General features: G+C 38.3%; 1 protein-coding gene and 1 pseudogene across 1 annotated transcript; one reads left to right on the plus strand and one right to left on the minus strand.

Annotated features, from left to right (window-relative positions):
- The first annotated feature begins 651 nt into the window (after positions 1–651).
- LOC139454815 (uncharacterized) lies at positions 652–2156 on the plus strand (annotated as a pseudogene).
- Positions 2157–8930: 6774 nt separating this feature from the next.
- On the minus strand, positions 8931–10609 carry LOC139454816 (uncharacterized). The gene is made up of 5 exons (XM_071236440.1): positions 10441–10609; positions 9981–10016; positions 9659–9811; positions 9338–9396; positions 8931–8936 (listed from the first exon to the last, which is right to left on the minus strand). Exons 1-5 carry the CDS (start codon positions 10607–10609, stop codon positions 8931–8933), a joined length of 423 nt encoding a protein of 140 aa, XP_071092541.1.
- Between the last annotated feature and the right edge of the window lie 2307 nt (positions 10610–12916).

Consider the following 12916-nt stretch of genomic DNA (forward strand, 5'->3'; position numbering starts at 1 on the left):
CCGAGAATATTGTATGCAGCCTTTTAATACCAGATTCTGTGTAACAAGTATTTAGGTGGTTGGAAAACTGAGGTTAAATGTTTTCACTTACCAGTAGGATATCTGTCTGGGTAATGGTTGCCAGGGTAGTTGTTAGGGTAGTATTGATCTCTGTATTGTACATCCGGGTACTGCCCGGAAGATGGATAACGGTTGTAAACAGCACCGGAACATACCAGGGCGCATGCGCACAGCAGAGCAAGGGACAAGACAGATTCCATGGTTGAGATTCTGCAAGAACATTATATTTATTTTTCAATTGGTTTCAATACATGATATACATATAGGTTTGGTAAACAGGCAATTTGTTAATAACAAATGAGACAGATATGTGACTTCGTATAATTTGCAAGCGTAATGAACAACTTAATAAACTATAGTTAGGTTACAGGCAACGGCTTTAATTGCTTTGTTAATTATGGGGTTGACATATCCTAGGCGCCAAAAGAAACAGTATATGTGTAGATACAGTTAGTGAATCAATTTAATAAGAAATTGATAAGTTGCTTAGAATGTTGAAATTAGTAGTGAAGGAGCGATTGTTATTTTCAAAAGTGTTCAACATTGTTCATTCTTGTAAATGTTGAGTTTCACTCAAAACATGTAAAAGGAATGAATCTTACCAGAATATCCAACTATGAGTCTGACACCGGGGATGTAGATCTGATGTGAGATAGAAACGAAACATGTGGTCTTATATAGGACTCACTACACATTTGAAACAACGTTTGACGCGTAGAATGTAGCATATCCTTGTTGCGTACTATATCCCTTGCAACTATCAACAGCCAATAGACAGCGTTATCTGGTTGGTGACGTCTTTCCTGACAGACCTGTGTCGACAGTTGTAGACGTCAGTCATCCATCACATTAGGTTGTCAAATGTCAAATGTGGTGCTTAATACAAATTCATGATATGGTGGCACATGGCAAATTACATCCTTTTGACTATGCATTTCAATTTTGTTATAATTCATATTATCGTTAATATATAGGTCACTATGTTTACAGTTATTCAATTCATTTAACAGTAAATAAAAAATCATGATCACTTCTTTATTTCATGTAGTGATTCCTTCCAAGTTAAGTGATTTCATTATTATGTCAGCGGTTTGTGGGAGGTTACATTTGGGTGTTCTGTGAACGGACATTTATTATTACTTCTACTATTGCTATGAGGCACTTTTCAGGCTTATCTCCTACTGTTACTATTTTTGTGTTTGCATCTCCTACTATGAGTGTTAATTTCAACAATTTGTAACTGGTACTGGTAGAATATTAGACATTCCTATTGACTGTCAACTGAAATAATTTGATCAACTTGTTCAGCCAGTATTGTTATATGGATCTGAGGTGTTGGGTTTTGAAAATGCTGTTGTCATTGAACGTGTACATCTTAAATTTTGTAAATATATTCTCAAGTTAAAACAGTCAACACCCGATTACATGGTATATGGTGAACTAGGGAGGTATCCTCTCAGCATTTTTATTAAGATAAGAATGATCTCATATGGGTGCAAGCTAACATCATCACAAACTAGCCTTTCTAGAATAGTATATAAACTTATGTTTCAAATGTCCATTGCAAATCCAGATTACCATTTCCCACTATTAAAAGAAGTAAAATGCATTCTTCAAAATATAGGCTTTAATTACATTTGGCTGTCTCAAACCTTTATTAGTGCCGCCTGGTTGAAATAAAATGTGAAACATGTTCTCATTGATAATTTTCTGCAAAGATGGCGAGAATCAAAGGAAAATTCATCTAAAGGTTACTATTACAACATGTTTAAAGAGTTACCATCTCTAGAACCTTACGCATCTCTCTGGCTCGTTTTAGAACAGCAAATCATAGATTACCCATTGAAACAGGAAGATGGTATAATATTGTGAGAGAGGAAAGAAAATGTACATTGTGTAAAAATCTTATATGTGATGAAATGCACTTTTTATTAGAATGTCCCAAACTCTCAGAAATTGGAAACAAGTGTTTGCCTCAATACTACTGTATGTATCCTTCTGCCGTCAAATTCTCTCATTTGATGTCCATTACTTATAAGCCAATTCTATTAAAACTGGCGAGTTATATAAGATCATGTATGGAAATGTTCCACTGACATGTTTTCTTCATTGTATCTAATTCCTGTGTCCAATTACATCTCTGTATCACTGCCGCGATTTACGAGAATTAACATCATTCATGCTACTGCTGCTGCTCCGAATACGACGATGACGCTACCACTACTTCTGCTAGTACATAGTACAGCTACTACTATGTACGAATAAACGAATACGAGACGACTACTTCTACCACTACGAATTTGCGAATCTGAAGAAGGAAACAGATACAAAAGAAACATAGGTGCTCAGTTCCATAAAACGTCATGAAGACAAATAAACCGATTTGATAGAAAGCACTGTTGTTAAATCATATGCAAGTGAGGAAGGAAATGTATTTTCTTCCTTATTGAGTTGATGTAAATCTTACATTCAAAAATGTGATATTTTCGACGAAGTCATCACAGGCCACAGTAAATGATGGATATAACTTATGATGTGAGGTGAAATGGGGTGTAACGTCGCGTCCAAGATTACTGCACTTATGTAGCGACGTGCATGTACGTGTGCGTGTTTGTGTGGCTGCTTGAACTAGTCCTGACTGATGCCGATTTATAGTGCTAGCTCACTGAGATACCATGCCGCAGTTTAACATGAGTACCACACTCAGACACAGTTTACGGACTCCAAGCCGACCAGTCCTTGTTTTAGCCTCTTAATGTCGAGCGCCAGACAGGGTAACAACAAGTAGCATCTTTTAACGTCTTTTGGCGGCCGGGGATCGAACCCCGGACCTTCCGCTTTCCGGGCGGACGATCTACCACTAGAACACGGAGGCAGTCATATAACTTATGACGTACATGTACATGCACATGTAAATGTATATATAAATGTCTATCTACATATATACTTTCAACTGTCATTGTGTCATAAATAACTACCATGTCACTAAACAAGGGGAGATGGTGTTGCTCATCCTGTCACTGTTACGTCAAGGACAGAATAAATTATGTATAAAAGGCCCCATACATACATTGACCAACACTTGCCACAACTCTTGATTTGCTTGGGATATATTTGAAGAGAATGATGGCTCGTTCTGATATTTCAACACACGTCAATGTAAACTATTACATACTTTTGGCTGATTGCAACTGATAGCAGAGTAAATAAAATCGACAAAGCCCTTTCCATCATCGTAAGAAATCCATTGTCCATTCTTTCATTGTTCATAAAATGATTATGCTGTGTTATGCAAAGCTTCGGAGCTGCTGGAATCGTAAGCCATAAAGGGAAAAAAGACCATTGGAAATTTGAAGTCATCCCTCAAGGTTGTGAATCTTGTTACTTTGAATCTTTATGCATTAGATCTTAATATGAAACCGATCAGGCTGTTTCATTGGTTTCTTCTATTTCTAACTGGCGTGGGTAAATTAGACTTAGGGAATTATATATTTGACAATTATTGAACGATATCAGATCGTCCTTTACCTAAAGCGTATGCTAAACTTCTTCGGCAAATCCCCTCGTTTTGATTTCTCCAATCCGAGAAGACATTCTGACTCGTATGCATAAAGAAACAGATCATCAAAGAAGGAATCACAATTAATAGGATTATTAAAAACTACAAAACCAGTGCCGAGCTCGCCACCTAGATATCAGTGAAACTAATCTGTATGACACAGCAATTACTCCATCCAGATTCGGCAATAAACGTCAAAGCCTCGGGGTAGACATATTCGTATCTGTCACACAAAAAAACTTTAAAGGGATGATGTTTCATTTTGTTTTGTCCAATAAACCAAGCCTGTAAATTGTATACTGTAAGATTGTTCAACATGTAGTAGAGTAAATCTGTTTTCTGTAACATTCGTGGTGTCGCTTTTATGTATATAATTTTAAATAAACCTGCATTGAATTTTCACCCCTAAGACGACGCGTTCTGTGATGTGAGTTATTTAAAACACATCTTATGCAGATCCATCCTAAATAATGAACAGATTCAAAGGCGAACTGTGTAAGGCTAATGATGTCTGTTATTTGAACTTCAGGTCTATTGCCCTTTCAACACAGTTTTTTTAAGAACAGTTTCGTCAGGTGTTCTGTGCGGAGGATTACCTGTATGATTGATACGTTTTATAGCAAAGGCATCAATTGTCCTGTCACTGTCCATTTCCCCGTGACGCCCACGTGGAGGAAGAGGTCACGATGACCTGTCACATGTGGACGAGGCATTGTCATGACCTGTAGTGTATGGGCTACTGGCCTATAGACACGCATACATACGTATCATACATACGTATTATACATACGTATGAGTGTGTACTTAGTCACATGTATAGACACACAGTCTTCCTGTGACGATGGACGCACATACTCACACAATCGTAGGCATGTCCTGATACATAATGTAAATAATTGCAATGAGACATACAAATGTAATACCGAGGGCCGTGCCCAGTCAACTGACCGCGTCAGGTTTCACACACAACTGTAAAAGAGCCTATCGATAAGTCGAAACATGAAAACTCGTTATTTGCACACACTCGAAGAGCATCGCTTGTCTCGAACTATCCCGATATGTTTCCAATGGTCGACAGTCTTACACTATGCTTTATGTTTTATTTGAATATGCACATTTACTTGCCAGATTGTGACATATTATCAACAATGTCCCACAATGAGCCATACTGGAACAATCCTGGGATTTTTATGATTACATATCGTAATGGTATTTATGATTACATGTCAAATGCAGTATGAAGTGTTACCTATCCGATCTCCGCAATAGTAGTCCTTCGTTTTAATTACTCTTTCTCCTCATCATATGACTAAAAGAGTTGAATTAACGCTTGCGTACCTAGCAATTGACCTGAGGACTGCATTAGTTGGTGTGTGTCTCGATAAACCCTTTCTATAATCATAAGGAATCCATTGAGTCCATTGTATGATTCCGACTGTTAACATTCGCCGTGTCGCTTTTATGCATTGAATTTGCATCCTAACGACGACGAGTTATGTGATGCGAGTTATTTAAAACACATCTGTGATGTGATGTGAGTTATTTAAAACACATCTTGTATGTCTAATTGCTCGATAGAAATAAAAGCGATAAACCCTTTCTACAATCATAAAAAATCCATTGAATCCATTGTATGATTCCGACTGTTAACATTCGTCGTGTTTCAGGGGCATGTGTTTATGAATCACCATTAAATAGTGATTAAACCAGGTAAAAGGGTAAGCGTATTCTGCCCCACCCGTGACATCTGGTACAAACACATGCAAAGGCTAGTAAATTGTTCACCAGATCGAAGATACAGGGGAACATATGGTCACAACTGATTATTCTTTTGCCCAGCCAATGTGTTATACGAACAACTCACTCGTGTTTTTTATCAATTCAAATCGTATTAAGGAATGAGTTGGTTATCACTAATTATTGTTCATATGACAAACATAAGCGACTTAATAAAAACATCAGCAATATTTTTTGACGTGTACTCCAATGATGACGAAATACAAACATAATTGTTTACGGTTCGCAGACAGTGGCATCATGTGTAATGGGGTCGTCATAGTTTTGGCATCATCTGTTTTCTCGTTTTATATTAGCACTATATTTTACTATGATTCATAAACACCTGCTTACGATAGGTTGGAACCGTACAGTCAACAAAGATTTCTTTTTGTCGGTTTTATTTCTATATAGACAATAAAGTAATTTTACCCTTGTGTGTGTACCATACCGATATTTAAAAAAAATCTTGAAGAAATCCTTTGGCGCTAAATTTGATCAAATCAGTTCAACAAACATAATGATATCCGTCAATGCCACTGTGATGATAAAATGATGTTTGTCAACATCATTACAAGTGTAACTCTTTCAACACGTTTAGTCAGTTATTTTAATGCATAGAAAAGACACAGCTGAACAAAACAAAATACGGAATTTATTGTGTCTTGCCGTTCATGTTTAAGGGATATTTTGTGAATAAAGGACAAATCAGAAGAAGTAAATGTTTTTCACACATATATGCAAGGATAAAAATTGTATTGTTTCACAATCTCTTACTTTTGAGACCTTGGTAAACATCCGGATGAACCTTAATCTTAAGTGGAGCGAAAGCTTCCACTCCCTTGATAGCCTTATTCCTTAGTGGAGCTATTATTAACAGCTTCAACGCCCTGAACAGCATTATTTCCACGTCCAGCTGCAGCTCCAACTCCCTGCACAGCCTTATTCCAAAGCACGGTTATAGCTTCACCAACCTTGACAGCCTTATGCCAAAGAAGAGTTGTTATTCATAGCTTCAACGACCAAGACAGCCTTATTTCTAAGTCTGCTGTATCTTGAATTCCTTGGGCAGCTTTATTCCTGAGTGGAGCTACAGCCTCAGCCTCAGCTCCCTGGACAAATTTATTCTAGCTTTACCACCCTTGACAGCCTTATGCCAAAGTAAAACTGTTTTTAATAGACAGAGACCGCCTCCGTGGTCTAGTGGTAGAGCGTCCGCCCGGAGGGCGGAAGGTTCGCGGTTCGATCCCCGCCGCGTCATACCAAAAGACGTTAAAAGATGGTACTTGTTGTTACCCTGTCTGGCGCTCAACATAAGGAGCTAAAACAAGGACTGGTCGGCTCGGAATCAGTATACTGTGTCTGAGTGGGGTATTCATGTTAAACTGCGGCATGGCATCTCAGTGAGCTAGCACTATAAATCGGCATCAGTCCGGACTAGTACAAGCTGCCACACACACACACATTTGCAAGCACGTCGCTATATAAGTGCAATAATCTTGGACAGGACTTTAAACCCCATTTCACCTCACCTCACCTATTAATAGACAGCCTTATTTCTAAGTGCACCTGTAGCTTGAACGCACTGGACAGCTTTATTCCTGGATGGAGCAAGAGCTTCAAAGCCCTGGACAGATCTATTCCTGAGTAGAGTTACTATTAATTCCAAAGGCAAAACCCTCGTATCTATGGTTTCTTTTCAGAAGAGGGTCTCATCTATGTCGGGACCATCTCTGCCGACGGTACATGAAAGTGAGCAAGAAGAAAGTGTGACCTCTGCAGTTGCTTATTGAGTGAGTGAGTGAGTGAGTTGGGCTTAACGCCGCTTATAACAGTATTACAGTTATATGACGGCGTGTCAGCTTAATGTTGGAGTAAAGCCCGAAGTGATGCAGGTGTGAGTTGTTTACCACTTCGGTGAAACCCACGAGCACGGGTAGGGTGCTGACAAACCCAGAAACATAATCGAACCCACAATCATACGTTTCTGGCTTGCCCAAGGGAAGCAACTCTGCACAGCGAATCGCGGCGACTTAGACGACTGCGCCACCCGTGCCCCTTTGACTTGTTGAAGGTGTAATATGTAACTTATGGAAATGACTTCCCCAATTGATATAACTTCAACAACTGACACGTTCAAAGCGTAAGATGTTGACATAACCTTTACAGATGGATTTTGGAAGGCGTTACATGTGTGACTGACTTCTACAGTTGACTTGTGGAAGATGGAAAATGAATCACTAACCTCATAAGTTAACTTGTGGAAGATGCATGACTGACATCTGAGTTTGATATGAAAAGGGGCGTCAGTTTCGATGGAGAATACTTCTCTTTCTTTCTTCTTCTTTACATATTTTGTAGAATATAGATTCAATATTGATAGTGTTAAAACCAAGGAAAGTTCATTCGGAGCCTGGATGGGTGGGTGGCTGGGAAAGTAAATTGTCCCAGAAAATGTTGGAAAGAAAATCACTTTGCTTCAGACTGTTGAAAAAAGGGAGAAATTGTCAGCCACAAAAAATACGTTGTTTGCAAGATTGTTTAAAGAAGTTTTAGGCCAATAGCTTTAATCAGATTTTTGCGTCTGTAGCTGAAAACTTCAACGTACAATTCCATAAACAATACCCTCCCCTCCCCTAGAATACCAAATGGTTGGTCCCTAAGAGGCAGTGAAGTGATTTAATCCGTTAATGGTTAACAATGTCACATTGTCACAACGGTATGGCAATGTCATGTTTACGTTGTCACAGTATTAAGATATTGCGTCCACACAATGTTATTCCATGGACTCCCATTTATGTTGTCACAGCTTTCTGTTGTCATACGTTATTTTCACGTCGCCGCAACGTTACAAAAATATTGTCGTTACTTTGCGTTATGTTATGGTAATGTTGTATTTTACGTTGTATTTTAAGTTGTAGGAATGTTATGTTGTACGTTGTGGAAACGTTATAATATGGCGTCCATATTACGTCCAATCTTCATAGCCGTTCTCTCAACTGAGCACATGACATCTTTAAATACTACTGGCTTTAGGTTTGCGTTACAAAACAAAATTCATATTCAAGTGTGCAATTATGAAGACTTGGCCCTACAGAATCACCACAATCCGCCCCAGTGGCCTAGTGGATAGAGTGTCTGTCTGGAGAGAGGAATGTTGGTTGGTGGACCGCGAAAAGATGACTTTTAGGAGGTCATAGTTCTTCCTTGAAGCATAGGTACGCTCCTGAGAAGTTTCTGTGAACCTGTGTGTACTTCTGTCATATGTACAACCGACCATCCAGCCACACAGTGGTTCCGATGTAACACGAATAGGCTTCACAGTTCATGATGATATTTCTCATGGACTAATAATTCTGTTGACAATATAGTGTGATAAATGATATACCTAAGGGATTTATTAAAATCAACATAAAAAAAGATAAACTATAATGTAAAGTATATTTATTTGAAAGACTTGTACATTGCAAATCAAGCAGTCAGGATTTCAAGTCTGAATGTCATTCAGGTCATGGATGCAGCATCGGTTATCTCTTCATCCCTGACGAAAAGAGAACGTAAGGTTTCATAACATCCAATCTGTTTCATATCAAATGAAAGAATGGTTCAACTTGTCAGTTGATCACTAATATTATACTCAATGTTGTTGTTGTTCTTGTCGTCATCGTTTTGTACCGTTAACCAAATTTCCGTATGGAACGTGTTCATTTATGTAGCTATAGCTTCAACTCCTTGGACAATTTTATATCTATGTAGATCTACAGCTTCTCCTCCCTAGACAGGCTTATTCAAAAGTGGAGCTATGCTATGTTATGTCCTGGCGGATTCCATCAAATTCTATTGGTATGTTCTCGGCAGTAAACTGATTTACCCATTATCTATTGGTATGTTCTCGGTAGTAAACTGATTTACCCCGTATCCCATTGAGAATATGTAACCTACCCGGTAAGAGCCATATTTCTGATTGCCGGACTGGGATCCCCACTGGTTCCATCGCTGACCTGCAAATATTAAGATGCATTATTGTGTGATTGAGAGAGAAAGAATTGGATATATTTACGATAGCTTCTAGCATTGCTTATTTCGCACTCCTATCAAATGAATATGATTGGAAAGAAAGGGAATGTCTTAAAGAGGTATCGTGTCGTGACACGTATATATGGTGCTATAATTTCTGATTATGGTGGTAGAGGTGTCAATCTATTCTGGCAGCAATACTACCCTCACCACTGGAGTTATCATATATTTAATATACTTGGGTACCTTGTTGATAATGGTCTTGATGTCCGGGGTAGGTGTTCACGTGCTCAGGGTAGGAAGGTAGGTGTGATGGATAGGTAGGGTAGTCATTGGACGGGTAGGTTTGTCTGTAACTCGGGTACCCATTGACATGGGACGGCACAGATCGACGGTATCCTTGTCAAATGAATGCAATTATCATGTTAGTCGGGTATTGTTGTAGGAACAAAATAGAAGGATATATTGAAATAATAAATTTACATAATCTGTACATACAGAAGTGTGAAAGAATGATATCAATTTACTTGTATCAGATACAGGATGATATGTGATACTAAGGACTTACTTCTATAATGTCCCTGAGAGCTTCCTCCCCACACATCTGGAAGGAACAAAAGGCGGGCATGTACACAATAAGATACCTACAACGTTATGATATGAAACATCAACGTCAGGGAATAACCAATGTCGACATTCTGCCGAAACAGATTCCATTGAGTGTAAAATACATTTGGTGGTAAAAATTATATAAATCATTATGAATCTCTGAAAATCAGTTATGACGATTCCCCATAATGAGGACAGAAAAATCCCCAGTCAAAACGTCTTGATTTATTTTATCAAACATTCGTACAAAGGACAATCCGAGTCCAGTGGGAGCCCAGTTGTGTTTAGTTGTGTTCTTGGTGTGAAAAATATAAAACGCTCCCCTAAGGTCACTTTTGTTTTTAATAAAAACATTTCAGCTTCTGTGTAACAAGTATTTAGGTGGTAGGTAAACTGAGGTTAAATATGTTTTCACTTACCAGTAGGATATCTGTCTGGGTAATGGTTGCCAGGGTAGTTGTTAGGGTAGTATTGATCTCTGTTGTGTACATCCGGGTACTGCCCGGAGGATGGATAACGGTTATAAACAGCACCGGAACATACCAGGGCGCATGCGCACAGCAGAGCAAGGGACAAAACAGATTCCATGGTGGAGATTCTGCAAGAACATCATATTCATTTTTTAAACATCCAATCAATTGGTTTCAATCCATGATATACATATAGGTTTGATAAACAGGCTATTTGTTAATAACAAATGAGACAGATTTGTGACTCCGTATAATTTGCAAGCGTTATGAACAACTAAATATACTACAGTTACGTAACAGGTAACGGCTTTAATATTTACCTAGGCACATTGCTTTGTTAATTATCTGATTGATATATCCTATGCGCCAAAAGAAACAGTATATGTGTAGATATAGTAAGTGAATCAATTTAATAAGAAATTGATAAATTACTTAGAATTTTGAAATTAGCAGTGAAGGAGCGATTGTTGATTACAAAAGTGTTCAACATTGTTCATTCTTGTAAATGTTGAAACAATACGAAGTTTCACTCACAACGTGTGAAAAGGAATGAATCTTACCAGAATATTCAGCTATGAGTCTGACACCGGGGATGTAGATCTGATGTGAGATAGTAACGAAACATGGGGTCTTATATAGGACTGACTACACATTTGAAACATCGTTTGACGTGTAGAATGTCGCATTTCATTTTTTCCTACTATATCCCTTGCCCCTATCAACAGCCAATAGACAGCGTTATCTGGTTGGTGACGTCTTTCCTGACAGACATGTGTGGACAGTTGTAGACGTCAGTCATCCATCACATTAGGTTGTCAAATGTCACTTTAAAGTGGTGTTTAAAACAAATTCATAATTTTGAATTCGCATTTCAATTTTGTTATAGTTCATATTATCGTTAATATATAGGTCACTATGTTTACAGGTATACAATTCATTTAACAGTAAATCAAAAATCAAGATCACTTTTGTATTTCATGTGGTGATTCCTTTCAAGCTAAGTGACTTCACTATTATGTCCGCGGTTTGTGGGAAGTTACATTTGGGTGTTCTGTGAACTGACATTTATTATTCCTTCTACTATTACTATGAGGCACTTTTCAGGCTTATCTCCTACTGTTACTATTTTTGTGTTTGCATCTGCTACTATGAGTGTAACTGGTGCTATCTCTCTCTCTCCTCTCTCTCCCCTCTCTTGCTCCTCCTCTCGTCTCTCTATCTCCTCTCTCTCACTCTCTCCCCTCACTCCTCTCTCTCCTCTACCTCTTCTCTCTGTGTCTCCCTTCTCCGCTCTCTCTCCTCTATCTCTCTCCCTCTCTCTCCCTCCCTCTCTCCCTCTACTGCTACTACTACTTCTTCTTTGCTTCTTTTACTACCAAAACCACTACAACTACAACTACCACTACAACTGCTACCACTACAGCTACTACTACTACTACCACTACTACTACTGATGCCATTGGTGCTACTTCTACGAATACGACGATGACGGCTACCGCTACTACAGCTTCTACTATGTACGAATAAACGAACACGAGACGACTACAACTACCACCACTACGAATCTGCGAAACTGAAAAAGGAAACAGATACAAAAGAAACACTGCTGCTCAGTTTCATAAATCGTCTTGAAGACAAATAAACTGAATTGATAGAAAACACTGTTGTTAAAACAGGTGCAAGTGAGGAAGAAAATGTATTATATTCTTTATTGAGTTAATGTAAATCTTACATTCATAAATGTGATATTTTCAACGAAATCATCACAGGCCACAGGAAATGATGGCTATAACTTATGACGTGAGGTGAAATGGGGTTTAACGTCGCGTCCAAGATTATTGCACTTATATAGCGACGTGCATGTACGTGTGTGTGTTTGTGTGGCTGCTTTACAAGTCCTGACGTACATTGCTTTTTACATATGGCTTTGGTTTCATTTGGCTGTCCCAGACAATTGGTAATGCAAATGCTTTCATTAAGTACTTTCGCATGCGTGCCATTGACATGTTTCATCAGAAATGGCATTCAGATATTTATGAAAGTTCAAGATATGATACTTATCGCCAATTCAAGTCATTGCTTGAACCAGAATCCTATTTATCAAATTTACGGTACAGGAATTCTCGTAACACCCTTATTCGTTTCAGACTTGGCCTGAATGATCTAAAAATTAACACAGGGAGATTTTCATCTATTGAAAAATCGATACGATTATGCCCATTTTGTGACATTGTTGTCGATGATGAATACCATGTCATGTTTATTTGCCCTATATACGAAAATCTAAGAGACAAGTACTTACCTCAGTGGTCTCTATCTCATTTTAATGCTAAAAGATTGTCTTCATTACTGTCTTGCAAGGATCTTATAACACAACATCAACTGGCTTTGTACATACATAATGCTTTTTTGTTACGAAGTAAAT

This window comes from Haliotis cracherodii, unplaced genomic scaffold (genome assembly GCF_022045235.1).
Source record: "Haliotis cracherodii isolate W230 unplaced genomic scaffold, xgHalCrac1.p SCAF_11, whole genome shotgun sequence".
Taxonomy (NCBI): Eukaryota; Metazoa; Mollusca; class Gastropoda; order Lepetellida; family Haliotidae; genus Haliotis; species Haliotis cracherodii.